The sequence below is a fragment of the Salvelinus namaycush genome, chromosome 26, assembly GCF_016432855.1.
Source record: "Salvelinus namaycush isolate Seneca chromosome 26, SaNama_1.0, whole genome shotgun sequence".
In the NCBI taxonomy this organism is placed as follows: Eukaryota; Metazoa; Chordata; class Actinopteri; order Salmoniformes; family Salmonidae; genus Salvelinus; species Salvelinus namaycush.
This window is the reverse complement of record NC_052332.1, coordinates 7,571,102-7,590,348: the sequence shown is the minus strand read 5'-3', so window position 1 is coordinate 7,590,348 and position 19,247 is coordinate 7,571,102. Positions and strand designations below refer to the sequence as shown.

General features: G+C 41.2%; 1 protein-coding gene across 1 annotated transcript; it reads left to right on the top strand.

Annotated features, from left to right (window-relative positions):
- Nucleotides 1-12,724: 12,724 nt before the first annotated feature.
- ptcd2 (pentatricopeptide repeat domain 2) lies at nt 12,725-18,451 on the top strand. Its single transcript, XM_038965115.1, has 10 exons — nt 12,725-12,837; nt 13,172-13,264; nt 13,365-13,494; nt 14,000-14,117; nt 14,327-14,405; nt 14,497-14,588; nt 17,081-17,194; nt 17,284-17,358; nt 17,455-17,568; nt 17,690-18,451. The coding sequence occupies exons 1-10, from the start codon at nt 12,726-12,728 to the stop codon at nt 17,912-17,914; spliced, it is 1,152 nt and encodes a 383-aa protein (XP_038821043.1). The 5' UTR covers nt 12,725; the 3' UTR covers nt 17,915-18,451.
- Nucleotides 18,452-19,247: the final 796 nt, after the last annotated feature.

The following is a 19,247-nucleotide window of genomic DNA, read 5'->3' as shown; positions in this document are numbered from 1 at the left end:
AGTTACTGTCTCCATGGCAACACAATTATCCAGTTGTCCTGTACAGCTCTGCAACAGGAACCTTTAACCATAAGCATGACCATTCTGCCGTTCAACTACAAACTATAGTGACCGACCACACACACACCACTCTTTCTTGACCTTTCCTCACGCTACTACTTTATTGTATTCCTTGCTTTCTATAATCTCTGTAATCTCTCTCTTTCTATCTCTATTTTGGATGATTGTTAATACTGTCTGCAGCTGTGTGATATAAAATTGTCTCGTGATCTCTGCATCCTCCCTCTCGTTTTCCAAACTCATACCTAATGTAGCGGTTAGTTTCAAGTGAAAGTATTACTTAGTGCTTTTCTGATATTTGCGTGCAGTATCTCCTCTCCCCTCCTATAGGACATTTGATGTAAAGGGAACTACTATTAAAAAGGAAACCTACAAAAAGAGCCAGAATAAACTCATGTTGTGGAAAATCATGAATGTGTGTCTTGGTGTCCTTCTTTCCTGAATGAATGTACAATATCAGTCGAAAGTTTGGACACACCTACTCCTTCAAGGGTTTTTCTTGATTTTTACTCATTTCTACATTGTAGAATAATAGTGAGGAACAGAGAGAAGGGAGGAGAGATTGAAGGGAGAGAGACGGAGATGAGGGAGGAGAGATTGAAGGCCCAGGAAGTCAACCTGTTTGTCACGCTGGTTATAACCACTGGGATGGATAGGGGTGCTAGTCTAGTCTAGGCTGCAGCCCGCCTTGAGACACACATTGTCCCATGAGGAACATGTTGTGCAGATTTTTAGGCAATGAGGGTGTGAGAAGCATGATAATGTAATAATTTAACTTCAGCTGAAAATGTAAACAAAACTGAAAAAGGTAAAACAAGCCATCGACAATCAATATTATTGAAACTGATGGAACAAATAATCAACGAACCGTTATGATAAACTAGACTATGGGCATTGCACTTGCAGGTGGTCTATAGACTTTTTAAGGTGACCTTTCCCATGGCAGCATCATTACCAGCAGCACGTTAGCATGTGTCTGACTGTTTGGGCCACAAGAACACATGTTCAGTTTGGAACAGGTTGGAACAGAGTCCTAATGAGCTCGTTACAGGGGGAGATTAACACTGTAACCCCTCCAGATTGACGCACGCACTCACGCTGACAAGAACACACACACACACTTGTAACTCCTCCAGATGACATGAATTACTCATAAGTGCTGATGGGGAATTCCCCTAATTAACTGTCCAGCCCTGTAGCCATATGGGGTCATTCTGAGTGCAGACATTGTCACTTGCTATTCTGAAAAATAAAATAAAACGCAACAAGCAACAATTTCAAAGATTTGGCTAAGTTACAGTTCATATGAGGAAATCAGTCAACTGAAATAAATAAATTAGTCCTTAATTATAGATTTCAAATGACTGGGCAGATGGGCAGCCATGGGTGGGCCTGGGAGAGCATAGGCCCACCCACTTGGGAGCCAGGCTCAGCCAATCAGAATGAGTTTTCCCCACACAATAGGGCTTTATTACAGACAGCAATACTCCTCAGCCCCTCCCCCCATTGACGATCCTACAGGTGAAGAAGCCGGATGTGGAGGTCCTGGGGAGGCGTGGTTACATGTGGTCTGCGGTTGTGAGGCCGGTTGGACGTACTGCCAAATTCTCTAAAACAACGTTGGTGGCCGCTTACAGTAGAGAAATTAGCATAGAATTCTCTGGCAACAGCTTTGGTGGACATTCCTACAATCAGCATGCCAATTGCACACTCCCTCAAAACTTGATACATCTTTGGCATTGTGTTGTGTGACAAAACTAAACATTTTAGAGTGGCCTTTTATTGTTCCCCGCACAAGGTGCACCTGTGTAATGATCATGCTGTTTAATCAGCTTCTTGATATGCCACACCTGTCAGGTGGATGGATTATCTTGACAAAAGATGAAATGCTCACTAACAGGGATGTAATCAGAGAGCGAGTGAGAGAGAGCGACTTGGTGGCCCATGCCAACCGTTTCAACCAGAACATTTATTTATTAACGATGATGGCACAGGCCCACCCCGGGGCACTTTCCAGCACCCAGACGAATAGTACACAGGGATAAATCAAAGAACAGTCAGTCGTTAGTGGAATAACTTGGCAGAGAGTCAGAGGAAAAAGTCTGGGTTTCAAACTAGACCCGTTGTATAAGCTATGTGACTAGGTCACCTGGTTGTGTCTGTCCACTTTAAAAGCCAGGACAAACCTGCAATATGTCTGAATGACTGTAACTGATGTTTGCATTTAAGATAATTATTATTCTCTAAATTGAAGACAGAATATTAAATGAGATCAAGAAATTTAAATGCAAAAAGTCTTTCAAACCATCAGGTAGAATGAGTGGCATAAGATCAGAGCTTTTTCAAGGTGTAGGAGGCCTTACAAAAAGTACATACTGTATCAGAGACAGACTCCACAATGTCACAGATAATCCAGCAAGGGATGTAAACCAGCCAGGATGTGGGAGGAGAGGACTAGCAACACAGAGGATGGGGCTGTCAGAGTGTCAGAAGAATGTGTCTAGTCAAGGACATTCACCAAGGCCACACTGTCTATTAATGTGTGTGTGGGAGAGAGAAGGAGAGTTCGATAAAGAGACAGACAGAAAGAAAGGGAGAGAGGGAGACAGATATAAAGGGAGAGAGCCAGACAGACAGAGAGAGAGAGGAAGAGAGAGAGATGCAGAGAGAGAGAGGGAGAGACCGACTGATAACACAGTGTTCTTGAATTATTTCTTATGTCATTCTCGTTGGCACCAAATGTTTAAAAAGTTTTAATAGGGGATAGAATGCGATCAGACGATCAGATAATTGGCGTATACATTACTGTTACTGAATTTCCATGTGGGCGAGGATATAGGACATTGTATCAAAGCCTATTAACAAGGGCAGAGGAATTTATAACTGAATTTTTCCGACATAACATAGCTACAGCAAATCCCCTTATTCTATGGGACACTTTTAAATGTGCCTTAGAGGCCATGAAATTCAATACTCACATCTAAAACAAAAGCAATGTAGGTCAAAAGAGTCCATACTAACAAAGTAGAAGTTCTAACAGAACAGATAGATAGCAATAAAAACTGTACCATAGAGGCTCGGAATAAGTTACAGGAAAAACAAAAAGAAATGGAGGAACTTATTCAAAAAAGATCAAGTGTAATATATTATCAAAAATAAAGCAAACTGGATGGAATATGGGGGAAAATGCACCAAATAATTTTTGTATCTCCATCATAGAAATGCTACCAAAAAGAATTTACTGAAACTTGTTACATATGACGGAGTCACCCATGATTCACCAAATTATATTTTGAAAGAGGAAGCAAAGTACTATAAGCCTACGGGCTCCCAAGTGGCACAGCGGTCTAAGGCACTGCAGCTCAGTTTTAGAGGTGTCACTACAGACCCTGGTTCAATTCCAGCCTGTATCACAACTGGCCGTGATTGGGAGTCCAATAGGGCGGTGCACAATTGGCCCAGCATCGTCCGTGTTAGGGTTTGGTTGGGGTAGGCCGTCATTGGGGGGAGGCAGCGCAGCGTAGCGTAGCCTAGTGGTTAGAGCGTTAGACTTGTAACCGTAAAGGTTGCAAGATCAAATCCCTGAGCTGACAAGGTACAAATCTATCGTTCTGCTCCTGAACAAGGCAGTTAACCCACTGTTCCTAAGCCGTCATTGAAAATAAGAATTTGTTCTTAACTGACTTGCCTAGTTAAATAAAGTTAAAAAAAATTGTAATTAAGAATTTGTTCTTAACTGACTTGCCTAATTAAATAAATTAAAAAAATCTCCTCTAACCAAAGCTAATTGTATGGATTTTTTTTCTGTTAATAATGTAAAATTAACAGCCATACAGAAAGACTCATGTGAAGGAGAAATTACAGAGGAGGAACTTCTTGATGCAATTAAAGCCTTAATGTCCGGGAAAACTCCGGGGCTGGATGGCATAACAGTTGAGGTATACCGTTATTAGCATGAACGTCTTACCCTATGTTCAAGAATGGCCTTTTTCTCTTTATTCAGATCACAACCGCTCACTTTCAGTTATTTGAAAAGGAAATAATCTCCCAAATATGGCTATTTTTAAAACAAGCCACAGGAAGTTGGTTGCAATTTCAATTTAATCCACCAGAAAAGACAGAACAAATAATAAAACAAATATTGTGTTTAAACTCAAAAATACAATTTTTTTTTAGTATTTAAAGATATATTAAAAAAAAAATCTTCGTAAATTATATCATAAATAGGACTGGTGGAGTTGTGTCACACATGCAGCTAACAAAAACATATGGACATATCTGCTCAACCCAAAATTACAACCAACTAATTGCAGCATTACAACAAAAATTGAAGAGGAAAGTGGAAGGGGGTAAAAAGTAAGGAACTTGTCTGTCGGCCTTGCATTAAAGACCATAATTAGTTAAAGAAAATTGTGATAAATCCAAAAGTATACCAGTTTCATTTTAGGACCAAAAAATTGACAGCCATGCCATAAAGATTGCTAAATAGTTGGGAAGAGATTTTTGACGTACCGATTGATACGCAAAACAAGGCCGGATTCAAAACGTAAAACATTCCCAGCTCTGCAGATTTTGCTGCGAAGAGACAGAATCATTAGAGAATTTGTTCTGGTACTGTCCATACTGGATGTAGCGTGTTTTTGGTCACAGGTCCAGGAATGGCTGAAGAACTGCAATATTTACCTGGAGCTAACCCTGCAGATAGCACTACTGGGTGATCTGAAAAATCATTGATCAATAATATAATAATACTTTTAACAACAACAAAAAATTATAATTTATAATCTGTAGAAACAATGAGAAAAGAAAGGTTCAGAACTTTTGTGAAACAGCAGAGCACAGGTGAAAAATATATGGCATTTGGAAATCCAATATGGATGGTAGATGGGAGGGGTTGAATGGAGCTGAAGGTTGGGACTAATGTAATGTAATCTAATGTAAAAACATACTGTGTCCGTAAAACGTATACAGGTTAAGAATGTTTGTGAAAGAGCACGGTTTGAAATATATGGCAAATAGAAAGTAATAGATTGGAGAGGTTGAGGGTAGAGGAAGGACAGGAGTAAAAACACACAAAATAGAACCACTGTAAAATAGACTGTGTCCATGAAATGTATATACTGTAGTATGTATAAGCTGGAAGTAGAGGCCTAAGCGTTGTTGTTAACTAGTTAACTCCAATTAGGGATGGTAGGGTTAGAAAGTAATACAGCAAAATACATAAAAAAGATATGTACATACAGTTGAAGTCGGAAGTTTACATACCCCTTAGCCAAATACATTTAAACTCAGTTTTTCACAATTCCTGACATTTAATCAGAGTAAAAATTCCCTGTCTTAGGTCAGTTACCACTTTATTTTAAGTATGTGAAATGTCAGAATAATAGTAGATAGAATGATTTATTTCAGCTTTTATTTATTTCATCACATTCCCAGTGGGTCAGAAGTTTACATACACTCAATTAGTATTGTTTAACTTGGGTCAAACATTTCAGGTAGCCTTCCACAAGCTTTCCACAATAAGTTGGGTAAATTTTGGCCCATTCCTCCTGACAGAGCTGGTGTAACTGAGTCAGGTTTGTAGGCCTCCTTGCTCGCACACGCTTTTTCAGGTCTGCCCACAACATTTCTATAGGATTGAGGTCAGGGCTTTGTGATGGCCACTCCAATACCTTGACTTTGTTGTCCTTAAGCCATTTGCCACAACTTTGGAAGTATGCTTGGGGTCATTGTCCATTTGTAAGACCCATTTGTGACCAAGCGTTAACTTCCTGACTGTCTTGAAGTTGCTTCAATACATCCACATAATTTTCCTCCTCATGATGCCATCTATTTTGTGACGTACACCAGTCCCTCCTGCAGCAAATCGCCCCACAACATGATGATGCCACTCCCGTGCTTCATGGTTGGGATGGTGTTCTTCGGCTTGCAAGCCTTCCCCTTTTTCCTCCAAACATAACGATGGTCATTAATGCCAAACAGTTCTATTTTTGTTTCATCAGACCAGAGGACATTTCTCCAAAAAGTACAATCTTTGTCCCCATGTGCAGTTGCAAACCGTAGTCGCTTTTTATGGCAAGTTTGGAGCAGTGGCTTCTTCCTTGCTGAGCGGCCTTTCAGGTTATGTCGATATAGGACTTGTTTTACTGTGGATATAGATACTTTTGTACCTGTTTTCTCCAGCATCTTCACAAGGTCCTTTGCTGTTGTTCTGGGATTGATTAGCACTTTTTGCACCAAAGTACGTTCATCTCTAGGAGACAGAACGCGTCTCCTTCCTGAGCGGTATGACGGCTGTCTGGTCCCATGGTATTTATACTTGCATACTATTGTTTGTACAGATGAACGTGGTACCTTCAGGCATTTGGAAATTGCTCCTGAGGATGAACCAGACTTGTGGAGGTCTACAATTTTATTTCTAAGGTCTTGGCTGATTTCTTTTGATTTTCCCATAATGTCAAGCAAAGACGCACTGAGTTTGAAGGTAGGCCTTGAAATACATCCACAGGTACACCTCCAATTGACTCAAATTATGTCAATTAGCCTATCAGAATATTTTCAAGCCATGACATAATTTTCTGGAATTTTCCAAGCTGTTTAAAGGCACAGTCAACTTAGTGTATGTAAACTTCTGACCCACTGGAATTGTGATACAGTGAATTATAAGTTAAATAATCTTTGTATTATTAAACAATTGTTGGAAAAATTACTTGTGTCATGCACAAAGTAGATGTTCTAACTGATTTGCCAAAACGATAGTTTGTTTGTGGAGTGGTTGAAAAACGAGTTTTAATGACTCCAACCTAAGTGTATTTAAACATCAGACTTCAACTGTATATATATATATATATATATATATATTTGCAAAAATATATATGGGGGATTGGAAGTGATGCAGACACTAACATTGATGGAAGCTATATTAAGAGTAATATGCTATATTAAAGCTGATCTACCCCCTAAAAAATAAAATGTTAAAAAGACAGACAGAGAGAGAGAAACTGAAAGACAGAGATGCAGAGAGTGTGTGAGAGAGAGAGAGAGGAGTCATGCAGAAAACCAGCTCCTGACTTGTTAAAACCAGCTCCTGACTTGAGATTACCTATTTATTTTTTGCACATTTTATCTGGTTAATCAAATTGTACAACTGAAGATCAACACAGGAGGAAAGGATTGACAGTGTGAGTTAAAAGACCAATCTTAATTGCGCTAACTAGCCAAATTCAAATGTGTCAGCTAGCTTACTGTCTAGCTCTAACTGTTTACTGGTGGTAACCATAGCAACATGGCCACTGAGGCAGCACTAGCAGCACCAACAGCAGCAGCAGAGACCCCTTTTTTCCCCAGCAGAAATCAAGAAGAGAAGGGAATAATACATTTTAAACACAGAGAACAGGGAGAACTCGGGAAAATGTGTTTGCCGCCTGCTCACACAACATGACTGTTACAAACCTGTTATTTAAATGTTTTATTTATCCTTTATTTAACTAGGCAAGTCAGTTAAGAACAAATTCTTATTTACAATGACAGCCTACCCCGGGCCAAACCCAGACGATGCTGGGCCAATTGTGCGCCGCCCTATGGGACTCCCAATCACGGCCGGTTGTGAGCCCAAATTTAGACCGCTGCGCCACTCAGGAGCCCAAATTTAAATAGGCTAGTTAGCTGGCTCAATTTCTTTTAGTGATTGTGATTTACCTTTCTATGTCATTCTGCCTCTAGCTGCTGCTTGCATCAGCCAACCAGAATTAATATTAATGATGATGTAGGCTAAATCAAGTGTTATCAAATGTTATGCTTCTGTAGCAGTTGATATTTAAACTAGGTAGCTAGCTACACACACTAGACCGGTGACCGCATCTATCAAGCCATGCATGTTTGGACACCTGGTGTGTGCAATCTCCATACTAGGCAGACTGGGAAAAGGTCCTTCCCCAAACTGTTGCCACAAAGTTGGAAGCCCAGAATCATCTAGAATGTCATTGTATGCTGTAGCGTTAAGATTTCCCTTCACTGGAACTAAGGGGCCTAGCCCGAACCATGAAATACAGCCCCAGAACATTATTCCTCCTCCACCAAACTACAGTTGGCACGATGGAAACCCATTTCATGAAGCTCCCGACTTACAGTTCTTGTGCTGAAGTTGCTTCAGACACGCTTCAGCACCCGGCAGTCCTGTTCGGTGAGCTTGTATGGCCTACCACTTCGCGGCTGAGCCGTTGTTGCTCCTAGATGTTTCCACTTCACAATAACAGCACTTTGACCGCGGCAGCTCTAGTTGACTGGGGCAGCTCTATCAGGGTAGAAATTTGAGGAACTGACTAGTTGGAAAGGTGGCATCTTATGACAGTGCCACGTTGAAAGTCACTGAGCTCTTCAGTAAGGCCATTCTGACGGGAGTGTATCAAGCGCATGAAGCAAGACGGTGGATGGTGGTTGGAAGAGAGCCCTTGTTTGAAATGGAAAAGCGTCACTGTAGCTTGTGACAAAGAAGAACATCAAGACGAAGCAACTGCTTTTTAATTGGGATGCACTGTTGAGTGCTACATCCCGAGGGGTTCGTGCTGATTGTACGAAGATTGTGACAGCCGGTTAAATGGCGTCCCTTGACAAGGCAAGAACAAGATGTATGTCAGGAGAAGTGCAGTATTATCATAAGGAGATGTATACTTGGAATACGGAGGAGGAATAGAGGGAAAAAGAGAGGCAGATGAGGTCTAAGAGAGAGAGGGAGGAAGAGGGTGAGCTTGAGTCGGTTAAAAATGGCCGAAAAAAGGGAGACAGGAGGAGAAATGGAAATGAATGAGGTCGACGTATCGGAGGTGGTAGGTGTGGTGAAGCTCTCGGAGCCCGAGGCTTGCACCGAGGGTCAGGATAAATATGAGTTTGTGACAGTAGGAGTGAAGTGTTTGGAAAAAGCTGACCCTTGCCTTTTGGCTAATCCATTTGTGGTTTCAGGGTGGGTGAAAATAGAGTTGGGTGCTGTGGAATCGGTGAGGGTAACCAGAAGTGGTCTTGTGATAATTCTTTGTGTTTCTGCTGGTCAGAGGGAGAAGGCGCTCCACATTAAACGAATGGGGAAATAAATGGGAACTGTTTTACTTTCAAGAAAAGGGCACCATTGAAAGGAGCTGAAGGGGAAGATTCCCGGTGTTTGTGATGCTCGTTGTTTGGTGCGACTTAAGACAGGGTGGCATAAGTGGTGAAACAGAAGAGTCATTGTCTGTTCTTTTGAGTTTTGATGTTGAGTCTTTGCCCGACAAAGTGATGTTAGGATATATAAGTTATCCTGTATGAGCTTTTGTGCCGAATACGTTACATTGTTGTAACATTGGGCAAAGTAGTGGTATGTGTCAATTGTAGGGGTGCCCATGGGGCTGGGGATCAGAAATGTCCATGCGAGAGAGGCAGGTTGAGGTTTCCAGGGTTAGAGTAGTGCAGAAGTTGTCATATGCTGAGGCAGTGAAGAAAGGCGAGGAAGATGGGGCAAGGGGGAGGGATCCTGACGGGAGTGATGTGAGTAGTAGATCTGTACCAGTAAAAGGGATACAATGCCTTGTAAAAGTATTCACAACCCCTTGGCGTTTTTCCTATTTTGCTGCATTGCAAACTGTAATTTAAATGGATTTTTATTTGGATTTCATGTAATAGACATACACAAAATAGTCCAAATTGGTGAAGGGAAATTTTAAAAAATTACTTGTTTCAAATTTTTTTTATACATTTTAAATGGAAAAGTGGTGCGTGCATATGTATTCGCCCCCTTTGCTATGAAGCCCCTAAATAAGATCTGGTGTAACCAATTACCTTCAGAAGTCACATAATTAGTTAAATAAGTCCACCTGTGTGCAATCTAAGTGTCACATGATCTGTCACATGATCTCAGTATATATACACCTATTCTGAAAGGCTCCGGAGTCTGAAACACCACTAAGCAAGCGGCACTATGAAGACCAAGGAGCTCTCCAAACAGGTCAGGGACAAAGTCATGGAGAAGTACAGATCAGGGTTGGGTTATACATTTTTTTAACAGAAACTTTGAACATCCCACGGAGCACCATTAAATCCTGTCACGCCCTGATCTGTTTCACCTGTTCCTGTGATTGTCTCCACCCCCTCCTGGTGTTGCTTATTTTCCCCAGTGTATTTATCCCTGTGTTTCCTGTCTCTCTGTGCCAGTTTGTATGTTAGTCAAGTCAACCAGCGTGTTTTTCCCATACTCCTTTTGATAGCTTCTTTTTGATAGTCTTTCCGGTTTTGACCCCTGCCTGACTCTGGACTTCTTTACCACCTGCCTGATCATCCCGCCTGCCCTTTGGTATCTTTTGGACTCTGAACTGGTTTTGACCCTTTTGCCTGTCCATGACCATTCTGTTGCCTTCCCCTATTGGATTAATAAATATTGTAAGACTCCCAACCATCTGCCTCCTGTGTCTGCATCTGGGTCGCCTTATGTTATGATAAAATCATTATTAAAAAAATGGAAAGAATATGGCACCACAACAAACCTACCAAGAGAGAGCCGCCCACCAAAACTCACAGATCAGGCAAGGAGGGTATTAATCAGAGAGGCAACAAAGAGACCAAAGATAACCCTGAAGGAGCTGCAAAGCTCCACAGCGGAGATTGGAGTATCTGTCCATAGGACCACTTTAAGCTGTACACTCCACAGAGCTGGCCTTTACGGAAGAGTGCCATTGCTTAAAGAAAAAATTAAGCAAACGCCTTTGGTGTTCACCAAAAGGCATGTGGGAGACTCCCCAAACATATGGAAGAAGGTACTCTGGTCTGATGAGACTAAAATGGAGCTTTTTGACCATCAAGGAAAACGCTATGTCTGGCGCAAACCCAACACCTCTCATCACCCTGAGAACACCATCCCCATATTTTTAATCGTCAGGGACTGGGAAACTGGTCATAATTGAAGGACTGATGGATGGTGCTAAATACAGGGAAATTCTTGAGGGCAGCCTGTTTCAGTCTTCCAGAGATTTGAGACTGGGACGGAGGTTCACCTTCCAGCAGGACAATGACCCTATGCATACTGCTAAAGCAACACTTGAGTGGTTTAAGGGGAAGTATTTAAATGTCTTGGAATGGCCTAGTCAAAGCCCAGACCTCAATCCAATTGAGAATCTGTGGTATGACTTAAAGATTGTTGTACACAAGCGGAACCCATCCAATTTGAAGGAGCTGGAGCAGTTTTGCCTCGAAGAATGGGCAAAAATCCCAGTGGCTAGATGTGCCAAGCTTATAGAGACGTACCCCAAGAGACTTGCAGCTGTAATTGCTGCAAAATGTGGCTCTACAAAGTATTGATTGTTGGGGGGTGTATAGTTATGCACGCTCAAGGTCTGTTTTTTTTGTCTTATTTCTTGTTTGTTTCACAAATATTTTGCATCTTCAAAGTGGCAGGCATGTTGTGTAAATCAAATGATACACCCCCCAAAAGTCCATTTGAATTCCAGGTTGTAAGGGAACAAAATAGGAAAAATGCCAAGGGGGTGAATACTTTCATATACCACTGTAGGCCAACAAGTGATATGTTTCAGTTAGATAGGGTTTATAGCAATGGTTATCAACTGTACTGCAGGGATGGAATGTAAGTTGCAGAAAATTGTGGTTGTGGTTGCAGCCGCAGAGAGGTATTTGTGTGTGCGAGACTTGACATCAGAAGAGTTAAACGGTGTGTTAAGTGGTGGTGTCCCATCCTTTCAGGTTGTTGGCCTGAGGTAGGACTAAATAGATTTAAATAGTGGAGTAGGGTGGTGTTATTTGTATTTTAAAAAAGTGAGTGTAGTAGTGTTAGATGGTAGGGTATTTTTTTTTTCAAGCAAAGAATAAGGGAGTTGTACTGCCAATGTTTTTCTATGGAGATTGCATGTCTGTGTGCTCAATTTTATACACCTGTCAGCAACTGGCGTGGCTGAAATAACCAAATCCACTCATTTGAAGGGGTATCCACATACGTTTGGTGATGTAGTGTGCGTATAGCGCCTCCCACATTACCCCATTGAAGTTGAAATGTAAAATAGGTAAGGTAAGGTTATGGTTACGGTATGGACGTCCCAAGGAGCCCAGATAGCACTTAACATTCCGTCTTTGAGGACATATTTCCATTATAGTGTCACTCCACTATCTTGTCAATATAAAATAACATCTTTGTTATACCATATTGGCTGGATGCAAATTGTGTATGGAACACTGACTCCTGCAGGTTGTATGACGTATTACCTTTATGTTCAGCATGTGCGAAATTAATTTCGTTGACTTGCTATAAACACAACCAGACATCAGACAGCTAATGAGAATGGAAATGAGATGGCAAGATAATGCTTATTTTACTCCAAGACAGTCCATTGGTCAGAATAAATATTCGTTTAACCTAGACATTTGGAAATCCGATGTAAAAAAAAAAAATTGTAAACACGGTGACAGGGCGCAGACATTTTGGAATGTACCACCTAAATCGTGAAAAAGTGGAGAATAAAACGTATATATTTATATTTCTGCATTGTTACATAAGTTATTAATTGCATGGTAAACAATAACTATAATTAGTCAATGTGTAATAGTTTGCTGTGCTTCTAACAAACCCGGCACAGCGAAAGCAGATTTTTTCTTCGCCCTTGGTTCTCGCAGTAATAGTACAGTCAGGGGGCAACATGGCGCTTGGAAGAATCGGCGTCTGCATCCGAGTACTGCTTCATGATATTCCCTCAAAGGGATTACGTCGTGGCCTCATACAATCTGACTGTATGACATGCAGGGTAGGAGGTATATGAATAACGTATTTTATGTATATGATGTCATGGTGCAGTATCTGTGCCGCTAGCGCTTGCTTGTCGACCACCACGGAATCTGTCTCGACTCAATGCCAATGTTGTAACAGCGGCTGAGCGGTCTCTCCTGTCCTGTTATCATATTTATCTATCTTGGAACTACTTCAACTTCCACAAGTGTTGAACTTGTTCAGATACATGGGAAAGTACAGTACAGAACCCGGTCAAAAGTAGTTTTTTGTTGCATTTGAGCTAAAGCCCTTTCTTAACCTTAACCTAATTCATATCCATGTATATGCTGACTACTCCTGTTGCTTCATTCGTTTCAGCAAAAAGGCATCTGCTGTCAGAGGATGTTGTCAAGCTACAAGAATTTCAGCAGCGGAAACTGGCAGTGGCTCATCAAGTGTCCGGATCAAAAAGTAGGCTACTGATTCTGATATGACCTTACTGTTTGGATCTAATACTACCGTACCACAACTACTACTTTTGAAGTTGACAGACCCATGTTATATTCTCCAGGTCATTATTTTGAGGTATTTAATCAGAAGCTGATGAAGAAACAGCTCATATTGAAGGATGAGTTAAAGCTGCTTCTACACCTTTGCCAATCTGCAGAGGACATGGTCACAGCCAGAGGTGCCATCTACAGGTATGGGTCACACAGTGAGATACTAGTTTCTTGCTAATGCATTGTGGCCACTGGCCAGATGATTGAGAGTATTTCATACTTCACATATTCAGTGGTGTCAAACTCTATCCTGAGTATGCTCACAATTAGCTGTCAAGTCTCCTCAACTGTGTTAGGGACAGATAAAGCATAAGTTTGAAATAGTTTTAATGCAATCTTGTAGTTTGACTAATGCTGGTAGTCTGGGGCTCCGTAGTGGCGCAGCGGTCTAAGGTATTGCATCTCAGTGCTAGAGTTGTCACTACAGACCCTGGTTCGATTCCAGGCTGTATCACAACCAGCCATGATTGGGAGTCCCATAGGGCGGCACACAATTGGCCCAGCGTCGCTCGGGTTTAGTCGGGGTAGGCCGTCATTGTAAATAAGAATTTGTTCTTAACTGACTTGCCTAGTTAAATAAAACAAAATTCAGTTGAAATTCGTAATGGTTCTGTGTTTGTATATGTTTGTGTGTTCTGCTGTCCAGGTACCATGAGGAGAACAGTAACGTAGCATTTGGAGAGTTTAAGTTTGGTCCTCTCTTCATGAGGCTGTGCTATGAACTGGGGCTGGAGGAGATGGCTGCTGCCACACTGACAGACAAGGTAACAATCTATTAATATGCAGTACTTAGACTACATTAATAATTTGTCAGGGAATAATCAATAATCTCTGAATAAACTAAGATTAACAAGTGCTATAGAGATCATGATGTACTTCTATTAGTGCAGTCCCATAGACTAGGGCATTGATTGAAGTTTACACATACTCTAGTTGGTCAAGTTGTAAATATACTATCTCCTTTCTCTAACAGGATTTGAGAGGATTCTTCTCGGACTCAACCTCCTTCAATATTGCCATAGACATGCTGTTTATGAAAGGATTATATGAGAGTAAGTGACATCCTTTTAATAATAAAAGCCAGCAGACATTCAACAAGAAAAGGTATATTTATAGATGACTAAACCCTGTCCATACTACTAGGTGCTCTGGATGTACTGCGAGACATGAAGAACCAAGGTGTGCCATTCAACAAGGACACATTCACATTAGCAACTGGTACTTGCTATAAACTGGTGAGGATTTGTCCACCTTGTAGACATTGTATTGTTCCACCCTGTAGACCTTTTCAACTGTCAAAACAGAAACACGTTCTAAATGCACGCACAACCAAGAGGTTCCAGAGCAAACGTCCAGTGCTGCATCGCGCCATAATTGATAGCTAGCTAGTTAATTAGTTGGCCAGCTAGCACAAAATAACAAGTTCATATTTCCTGATTCGACCAAAAAACAGAACAAAGGTGTCATATACACAAATTGACTTGCTTCCAGAGAGACACTAAACAAAATCCTCAGACAGACAGACAGATGTCCAATGTAAACATTGGACATCAAATGTTAGCTAGCAGCAGTAATTACACACTATATCAACCCCTCACCAATCTCTCTCCTAGCTCTTTGTCTGCTTCCTCCAAAACACAACTATATTATATCCAGGTGTGTATTGTCTACTTAGTTTCAATTAAGAAACATACTTTGGTTTTAATGAACCTCTAGCTTGTGCTAGGCATGTATTATCGACCTCACCTTTACGAGACCTAGCGAGTGGTTTGTTTACATGTCGTAAAACTAAACTATAATACAAATTCTTGTGCTGACACCTTATGGTGATAATGTTGAACTGCATATAATTACACCAGGATGATGTCATCCGTATTAAGGTTTACCATCATTAAAAGGTTTTGATGACGGCATGTAGCTGTAGAAGTCAAATCTGCTATCCTTCAACATGGTTATCCTCATTAATTGTCTAATGAAGAAGAAAAACCCACACAATGCTCTTGCCCGTATCAGACTTATTTTCTTTCAAGTTATTAGCAAATGATTCCCACACACATAAGTTCTGAGATGTGTGAGGGCTTTTCCTATTTCTAATAGTATCGTTTAAATGGAAAAAACATCTCAATAAAATGTAAACAATGTGTGAGGATTTGCTAATCCTGTTTCAGTATAGAAATGACAAGCCACGTGTACAAGTGTATTGGACATGCTCACGAGGCCAATACATTGAGCATGCATGGCATTAATGATTTCACATCCACTGTAAGCGACCGAACCAAAAGTGTCGATTACGGATAGTGGAGGCAAGAGAAAAATACCCTAGAGAGTGACCACAGTGAAGGGTCACTTTTACATGGGCTGCAAAGTAGCCATGTAATGTATGCTCTATCCCTGTATGTGCGGCAGGTAGCCTAGTGGCTAGAGCGCTCCGGGTTGCTGGATCGAATCCCCGAGCTGACAAGGTCAAAATCTGTCATTCTGCCCCTGAACAAGGCAGTTAACCCACTGTTCCCTGTTAGGTTGTCATTGTAAATAAGAATTTGTTCTTAACTGACTAAATAAATAAGTTAAATACATTTTAAATTAAACAAAATGGCTGACCGGACCGGGTCAAACCCTAATCAAATTACACTTTAAACGAGCATGCCAACCACTGGAGAAGGAGGGTAAATGAGTGTAGCAGAATGAAGCAAATCGTCGCAGAATTGTAGGAGATCCTCTCGCGTCTGAGATGCTTACGGTATTAAAATATAGATCCATTCATGATAGACAGGAGGACACACTACTTCAAGTCTCAGTGGCTACTAGAACTCACCTGCAGCTCACCTCTGCTACAGTCACATCCCTTCTATGCTGCCAACAGTATAACTCAGCCACTGACTGTGATCTGAGTCAAAATTAAATAGCTAGATTGACTCAGTTTACACAGTTTGCTCTGCTGGCTGCTGAAGTTAATGCAGAGAAGGAGGTGGCCAGTGAGTGTAGCAGCTAAGGGGTGAGTGTGTGGTACATGTGAACAAGTTGACAGGTGAGTGCTAGGCTCTTTCTCAATTCATCCTTCCTCGATTCCTCTCGTCACCTCCTTCTCAAAACCCATTGGAGAAGAAGGTCAAAGGGGAGGGACCTTGAACCTTCTCCTCCAATACAGTTGTGATACAATACAGGACGCGAGTAGTCTAATCGGGGAAAGACAATGCCCTGGTAGCCATCGTGTGGTGATGTCACCTATCCTGAGACCTAAAATATTGTTATTCTAGCCCAACCAAGATCATGGTTTTGGTAGGATAATGGACGATGCTTTGTGGGTATGAAGTGCTGTTGTGGACAGAGATTGCATCCTAGGTCAGCCATACAGGGATTTGTTACACCCACAGTAATAATCAAGAATATTGGCTTCAGGTGCAACTCTTTGCAATATCAGACAAAATGAGAGTGAGTGACAACCAAATAAAAAAGACAAAGGGAATGTTCAATGACCAAAAAAATGTACTATTCTTAATAGAAATTAGACATGTGATATCCTGGCAACTTTGAGGGGGGAAAACTATGCATATTCATGGCATGAGGCTAGTAACAGCATCTCTCTCAACTGAATACAGGCGGTTGACGTCAACAACCCTCATTGAATATTCCAAAAGGGATTAGAATAGTGACATGTATCTTATCAGTATATCCATAACATTTGTCAATAGACAGGTGAGGTAATGCCCTGTTTCCTGTTTACCAGAACACTCCAGAGTCCTATAGAATCTGTACTGCCCTGATGGAGGAGGGACAGACCAAAGGACACATGATACCCAGACACGCCTACTGCTTCACTGTGGCTCTAGCACTTAGACAGGTTGGTCATCCATCCTCTCTCGCGCTCTCGCTCTCGCTTTCTCGCTCTCATATACAAATGTGATTCAATATATTTTATTTCCCTTCCAGAATGATGTTGAAAAAGCACAATCCATGTTTGGTCAGATTATGAGCACAGACAGCAGAATATGCCAAAATCTCAAAGTGAGTTCTAATATTGTCTTCACTATAACTTTGTAATGTGTCTAGCTCCCAACCTGGGAGCAGCCTATTTGATGTAGTTTTGTGGTGGTGTTCCAGGTTCTGATACTGGCTATGACAGGAGCTGTAAAAGAATCCCTCTTCATCCTGACCCTAGCCTTGGGCTCTAGCAGCACTGTCTTTATCAAGAAGCCTGAATTTGCACAGGAAGTGGTGAGAAAAACACCCTACAAATGAATGTTTGTAATGTCTAATGCATAACCTATACGTTATTATCTCTGAGTCATCCAGTCACAAATGTAATTCATCAATACGTGTGTGGCGTCTTTCTTAGGTGGACCTGGTGCGTTTGCGGAGTGAGGGCAGTCCTTTGATGGCGGGTGTGGAGGAGGCAGTGTCCCGTCTCCAAAATGCCGGTCAGGTGACACAACGGAGCCTGGACGAGATGTTGTGTCACACCCCCACGGGGAAGAGGAGGATGCCCATAGGAATGATGGAGGAGAGATTGATCAGCCGGAGGACTCTGAGGCCCCTGCAGTCCACTCTGCTCTCAGAGTGAGGAGGAGGACTAGGTGTATCTCTCAGTATGTTGGAGGGGATCGGTTCGTGGTGCAGAATCGCCAATCTTGACCCCACAATGAGTAGTTATTTGGGATGCAAGGTGATTTGTAGATCAGTGATTCTGTGCAGTTCGACTGCAATGTAGTCATCCTAAACTTTAGCTGTCCCAGTCATGGCCGTCTCACACCACTCAAAAGGGACTGAACAGAGATGGTCTCTGTGAAATCAACCTTTCCTCTCAACCAGAGACCCCTCGGTATCCTTCCTTCTTGCTATTTTTGGTCTATCCTAAAATATGCTTTAGGATGGAACCGATATACTTGTAAGTTCAATGGCTTGGGAGATCCTTCAGAGCCTTTCAGAAAGAACAAACTCATGGCTGTGGAAAGGCTCCCTTGAATTCAAGGGATGCTCACCTCACATCAATGCAACACTATAACATCAGACATTGACAGCAATGTGTGGAAAGAAGAATGTAAGGTTATGTGAGACACCTGTAATTGTTTGATCAAAATGTATTAAATATTCAATGCAATAAAAACAGTTAGTCTTTTTCTTAGTTTTGATAGCAGCAATATTTTTCCTCTACTTTGCTTTGATTCCTGTCACCAGTTCCTCCTTACATTAGGTAGATGCATTTTATTTTTTAAATTTTATTTCACCTTTATTTAACCAGGTAGGCCAGTTGAGAACAAGTTTACAATTGCGACCTGGCCAAGATAAAGCAAAGCAGTGCGACAAAAACAACACAGAGTTACACATGGGATAAACGAATGTACAGTCAATAACACAATAGAAAATCAATAACACAAATGCATCATAGATATACCTGAGTAAGTCATAACCCTCATTATGTATGCCTAAACATTAGCATTACATGCAGTGGTGATTGTCATACTTGAGTAAAAGTAAAGATACCTTAATAGAAAATGACTCAAGTGAAAGTCACCCAGTAAAATACTACTTGAGTAAAAGTATTTTGTTTTTTATATACTTAAGTATCAAAAGTAAATGTAATTGCTCAAATATACTTAAGTATCAAAAGTACAAGTATAAATCATTTCAAATTCCTTATGTTAAGCAAAGCAGATGGCCACATTTTCATGTTTTGTTTTAATTTACAGATAGCCAGGGGCACACTCCAACACTCAGACATCACAAACAAAGCATGTGTTTAGTGAGTTAGCCAGATCAGAGGAAGTAGGCATGACCAGGGATGTTCTCTTGATAAGTATGTCAATTAGACCATTTTCCTGTCCTGCTATGCATTCAAAATGTAACGAGTACTTTTGGTTGTCAGGTGAGCTGTATGGAGTAAAAAGTACATTATT

What these genes read in the sequence shown, in the direction of transcription:
- ptcd2 (XM_038965115.1), top strand. Translation starts at nt 12,726, where the DNA reads ATGGCGCTTGGAAGAATCGGCGTCTGCATCCGAGTACTGCTTCATGAT. An exon ending in TCAAGTGTCCGGATCAAAAA is followed by an intron (nt 13,265 to 13,364) that starts GTAGGCTACTGA and finishes TATATTCTCCAG; the next exon opens with GTCATTATTTTGAGGTATTT. An exon ending in TATGAAAGGATTATATGAGA is followed by an intron (nt 14,406 to 14,496) that starts GTAAGTGACATC and finishes CCATACTACTAG; the next exon opens with GTGCTCTGGATGTACTGCGA.